Source organism: Aptenodytes forsteri, unplaced genomic scaffold (genome assembly GCF_000699145.1).
Source record: "Aptenodytes forsteri isolate BGI_AS27 unplaced genomic scaffold, ASM69914v1 Scaffold159, whole genome shotgun sequence".
Taxonomy (NCBI): domain Eukaryota; kingdom Metazoa; phylum Chordata; class Aves; order Sphenisciformes; family Spheniscidae; genus Aptenodytes; species Aptenodytes forsteri.
In genome coordinates this window covers 3437020-3442642 of record NW_008794747.1, presented here as the reverse complement: position 1 = coordinate 3442642, position 5623 = coordinate 3437020, and the positions used below count along the sequence as shown (strand labels likewise).

Below are 5623 nucleotides of genomic sequence, written 5' to 3'. Positions count from 1 at the left end.
CCCCGCTGCGTTACGAGACGTGCCCGCTGCCCGTCATCCCCCCGCCCGAGGTGCTCGGCCCCGGCGCCTACTACCCGCCGCTGGTGTGGGACGCGGGGCTCCTCTCCAGCCTCTTCCCGGGCGGCCCGGGCAGCGAGGCGGCGGGTGGTGCGGCCCCCGCCCTGGACCTGACGGCGCTCTCCAGCGAGGAGGATGAAGGCAAGAGCTCGGGGCCCCCCAGCCCAGCCTCGGCCCCCGCCGCCGCCGAGCGCTTCCGCTGCGCCCAGTGTGCCAAGGCTTACTCCACCTTCGCCGGGCTCTCCAAGCACAAGCAATTGCACTGCGATGCCCAGGCCAGGAAATCCTTCAGCTGCAAGTACTGCGAGAAGGAGTACGTGAGCCTGGGGGCTCTCAAGATGCACATCCGGAGCCACACGCTGCCCTGTGTCTGCAAGATGTGCGGCAAGGCCTTCTCCCGGCCCTGGCTGCTGCAGGGACACATCCGGACACACACCGGTAACGCCGGCTCTCGCCCCTCTCCCTCCCTCCCTCCCTTATCGCCTCCCATTTCCCAGCTCCACCACCCCCAGCAAATCGGTGGGCTGGGTGTTATCTGGGAAGATAAGGGCTTCCCAAACCCCCTTGGCACATCTCTAAAATGTCCTTTAAATATCCTCTTGGCTGGAACCGAGCGCAGGGTCAAGGCTTAGCTTGTAAATCTGTGCCACTGCTGTTAGTGCCGTGCCTGCCCGCGAGCCAGCCCATCAGCCGCGGTGTGACGGCACACGCTTCAGCCCAATTTCATAAATTGGGGCTGTGAGACTGCTGGAGCACTTCCTCCCTGTGCCCCACCATGCCCGAAGCATCCCTCCCTGCCCACACCAAGGGCTCCTGGCCAGGATCCCCAGCCAGGGCAGCACCCCAGACCTGGCTGCCCACCACCGTGGCCTCCAACCCGCCGTCCCGCTCAGCAGCGATGAGCTCAGCTCAAAGCACACCCGCTGCCGAGATGCACTGCAGCGAGGCTTGGCGAGGCCAGCGGGCAGGTGCTGGGGGCGCGGGGCCGGCCACCCCCTGCACCTGTTGGTGCGGGTCCGGGTGCCGCAGCTGCAGCCTGCCCCGCTGCCACGGCCGCCCATACAATGCATCTCCTGAGCATCCTTTGTGGGGCTGCGGGGATAGTGTAATTGTTACTTGGCACTGATTTCACACCCTCTTAACGTACTAAGGATGATGGCTGAAGGAAGCCGGGAAGACTTAATTGTGCTTTCCAAATTGAGCATACACATTTGTTTCCTCCAAAAGAGTCTTTCTGGGAGGAATTTGCCCTGGCCAGGCTTTTCAATGCGAGCTGGGCGGGAGAAGGGGGAGCGCGAGGTTCGGCAGAGGAAATAGCTATACTCACCCTGGCGCTGGCGCCTTTCAGCCGCTGCCTGCTATGATATAATTAACACATAGTGCTTGGCTTTCCTGCCTCTCTGCAAACGGTTCGCTTGGCTCCAGGCAGGAGACGAATATCGTGTCTTCGTTTGTATGTGCAACTGCCTTGCTGCTTGCAGATGTTTCCAGCATTAATTTTCCATGGCTCATAGGAGAGGTTTTTCTGGGAGTAGGAAATTCCCAAGTCCGTGGCTTTCCCCGAAGTGAATGCTGTACATACCTCTCCCGGCTTTCCCTCCGAACAATAACAGCCAGCACTTCTTTTCACTGTACTCTTCACAAACTTTGGCTAATGAATGGCTCCTTCTTTGATATTCCCCATGTGTTGATGCACTGGTTAATTGGGAGCGTTTCTCTTTGTCCCATAGGTGAAAAGCCCTTTTCCTGTACACACTGCAACCGGGCCTTTGCTGACCGCTCTAATCTCCGAGCCCACCTGCAGACCCATTCAGATGTAAAGAAGTACCAATGCAAAACCTGCTCCCGGACTTTCTCCCGTATGTCGCTGCTCCACAAGCACGAGGAGACGGGCTGCTCCGGCTCTCGCTGAGGACTCGGCTCCCCCAGGCCTCTCACCGCGCAAATACCTATATTATAACTAGTTTCTGTAGGAGTTAGTTTCCTCCGTCGCCATCGCAGCGTGCACCGGGCCGGACGCAGCTACTCCGGCCCTTGAGACCCTCACACTCCTCGCTCGGTGCCTCCTGTGCAACGCGAAGGCCTGATCTTTCTCCCATCCCGGCATCTGAGGGTGCAGGATTGGACTCCGGCGCAAAGCGTGGGTGGCAAAGCGAGTGCGTGAAACTCGGGGGGCGCAGCCCTGAGCCCGACCCGCTGCTGCCGCAGCCCCTCAGCAGGTGCCCCCGCTTGCCGGAGGCACTCGGCACCTTGCAGGGTTGGACCTGCACCCTGGCCCCACCGCCGGTATCAAACATTGCAAACATGTAGCTTGGGGGGGTTGGGGGTTTTTGTGTTTGTTTGTTTTTTGTTTTTTTTTTTTTTTTACCGTAACCACTTGGTAACTTTTAAGAACCAATATTTTTTTAATGAAGGACAAAATGTTAACCCCCCTCCCCGAGTGTATATACGCCGCCTGTAGAAGGTGTAACTATGCAATAATACAGTATCCCAGTAGTTGTGAAGCAGCTGCTTCTCCCCAGCACAATGACAATTTGCAATGCCTGCGAGATTAACAGTGTCCATAAAAGGCATGGGTAGCCATTTCAAACACCAACCCTGTTTACAGAGCAGCTATGCACTCAAGCACCTGTTAATATGACTCTTAACAACTGCTTTTCAAGAGAACTGTGACTAATAGCAGGCACTTGTCAGCTGATACAATGGTGGCCTGTCCCAAGGCTGCCCATCGACAGGTGTGTGCCAAAAGCCCTATTTATGGGTATTGACAGGTGCCTCCTGAATGCATCTTTCTTTGGACATTGTTTTCATGGAATCATTACAAAGAGGATGTTTACATTTCAAAGGTACACTGGTATTTATATTTTTCTGCCACAATTTTGTACTGATGAAACTTTTTATATAATTATATACAGTTTATTGATATTCAATAAAATGGTTAATTTATAATAGGGTTTTGTGGGTGCTTAGGGTGAATATGCAGCAGTGAGCGTGGGTGGGGAGTGCTGCGGGGACGGGGGGCTGGGCTGGGTGGGGGTGCGGGACTCAGCTCTCCTGCTCCCGTCCTGCGCTCCTGGCCTCTGGCTGCAGGTGAACGGCAAGTGGCATTCACACGAGGGGATCTGCAGAGCAGTTGCTTCTTGAGGGAGGAAAACGCAGGCTGAGTCAGTTCCTGCCGTGGGGCTGGGGAAGGGGCAGCTGTGCAGTGAAACAGGCTTGGGGGTGGATCAGGGATCAGTGGATCTCCCTGGCTCCATGTGGGAAAGCGCAAGGGCTTGTCCTGTCCCTCCCAGCCTGCCCGGGTGGGTGCTGGCTTCCCCACGGGTCTGCTGGAGCACCCGTAGCCTGGCCGTGTCCCTCAGCACTCCCTGGGGAGCAGGTCTGTGCCGCAGCACGGGGGACTGCCCTGCTGGGGTGGTGGGGCTGCCTCCGGCTCTTGGCAGGCTCCTGAGCCTCCCTGGGGATGGCTAAAGCACCAGGTACCTCAGTGAGCTGAGCCTCCGGGTGGGTGACCTGATGTGCGTGGTGTGGCACGGAGGTGACACATCCTATTGTCACCACAGAGCCCTTCAGCAAGCGCAGGTGGGGCTGTCCCCTGCGTGCCCACAGCCAGGAGAGGACTGAGGTGCAGGTGCTCTGGGATACCCCAGGTACTTGCCTCTAGGATTTCCATAAGGAAACTGTCCCAATGCCCCAAACCACCTGCCTCGCACCTTCCCAGCCACCTCCGAACTTGGGGTGCTTCAAGGACAGTGCAGCCGGTCTTGCCGCCTGCCTCCCCCAGGGTCTGGGATTTTGTCCTTCTTCCCCCGCGCATTTCCTCAGTGCCATCTCCAGGACATTGCTTTTAACCTGGGAATAAAAGCGTGCGCCCCCCAGCACTCATCCCCCCTCCAGCCCGCTGGCGTCCGGCTCCCTGCGCCTCTCCCAGGGGCTGTTACGGAGCAGGAAGATGTGTGTGGCTGTAAAAGCGAGCAGAGCTGCTGCTCGGCCCTTCTTTAATTAAGAGCTCGCCCAGTATAAACTGACTTTCCCAGCCGAGTTGGACTCATTACTTGATTATTAAGCAGGGCAGGAAGTTTTGGGTTTGCTCTTGTGTGTGCTTTTTTCTTCCTTTTCCCAACAGGAAGCGGGGGAGGGGCACTAATTACTTTCAGCTTTCCATCCATAAAATCCTGGAGCCGCAAAAGCGGCTAAACAGTTAAAAAAAGACCAATTTTGAGAACGGACCACCTGCAGGAGCTGGAAAGGAGGGTCGAGGAGTGGGTAAGCAGGGAGCAGACGCCTGCCGAGCCCGGCTTGCCGGGGAGGCGGCGCGGGCCGTCCCGCCAGCCCGGGTCGGTGTTGGCTTTGCAGCTCTGACATGCAAGAGCCCTCGGTTACTGCTTAGCGTTAGGGCCCTGCAGCGGGCTGTGCCTTACCCCCATCCACGTGTGTCACGGCTGTCACCGATTCGGATGGGGAGCCTTTCCCGTGTCATTCAGGCTGTTGCTTCATCCCTGCACTGGCGCCCACCGGGGAACCCTGCCAGCTCCCTCTCAATGGGCTTCGACTAATATTGGTTAGGCAGGCGATGAGAGTTGTGAGAAACCTCCTCCTTAGCAATCTTTCCTGCTCTCACTTGTGTTCCTGGCTTTGTCCAGAGCCTGGCTGGGATGCAAGGCTTTTAGAGAGAAGGTATAAAACGGGTGGAGGACAGCCTAGGCTCCGACTGACAAATCCTGCTGGCATTCAAACACAAATGCAGCCTTAAAACACTGGAAAAAAGAAACGCTGCCTGTTCTGAATCACAAAAGCACAGCTCACTGGCACTTGGGCTGCTGCTGCATCTGCTCCCTTCCCTGCCCTGCCCAAGCACCCTGCACCCTGGGGACCTGCGGCTGCTCAGACGGGAGCACCCTGTGCCCCAGGGACCCACGGCCACTCAGATGCTGTCCTGCAGCTTGGGGCAGTGCCTCTGGCCTCCCCAGGTTATGCCCTGTTCTGGACCAGCTGCTGCCCTGTCGCAGGGTGACGGATGTGGCCCAGAGCCCTCCTTTTCTGACTGGCTGCTCATTTTCCTACTGCAAAAATATTTCTTATTTCTACTCTGAGGACTGTTGGGGTGAGCAGAGGGCTGGGGCCCATGACAAGGACACACTTGCGTCCAGCTCAAACTGCTGCAGATGTGGGCAATCCCCTCTGTCCTTTCTCTGCCCCCCATATACCTTTGGGGCTCTGTGATGGAGAATTGCACCCAGGAGCTGGGCCTGAGGATGTGTTGCAATTGCTTTTTCCTTTCATTTTTGGAAGGAAACCCTCCAGAGCAGCATCCCTGGCAGCAAGAGCAGCTAGCAGCGGTGTTGTGGTCCCCTGCCCTTGGTCCCCTGTGCTTGCCCGGGCAACAAGTGCTGCACGGCAAAGCAGAGGGCTCATGATGAAACCACAGCAGGTTTTTTCCCTGTTTTTTCCCCCCTCTCTGTTTTAATGCCACAGGAACTAAACACACCGTAAAGCCGCTGCCTGCAGCCCAGCTGTTTCATCCAGGTAGCGCAGGCTGCAGGTTCGGCCGGGGGGGGGGGGGGGG

General features: G+C 57.4%; 1 protein-coding gene across 1 annotated transcript in view; it reads left to right on the top strand.

The window, feature by feature from the left end:
• The window catches only part of SNAI1 (snail family transcriptional repressor 1), a 2222-nt gene extending 233 nt beyond the window's left edge, over nt 1-1989 (top strand). The window contains exons 2-3 of the mRNA XM_019470696.1: nt 18-495; nt 1788-1989. Of these exons, the coding sequence (XP_019326241.1) occupies nt 18-495; nt 1788-1969 (660 nt within the window). The 3' untranslated portion in view covers nt 1970-1989. The remainder of the gene's footprint in view (nt 1-17; nt 496-1787) is intronic.
• Nucleotides 1990-5623: the final 3634 nt, after the last annotated feature.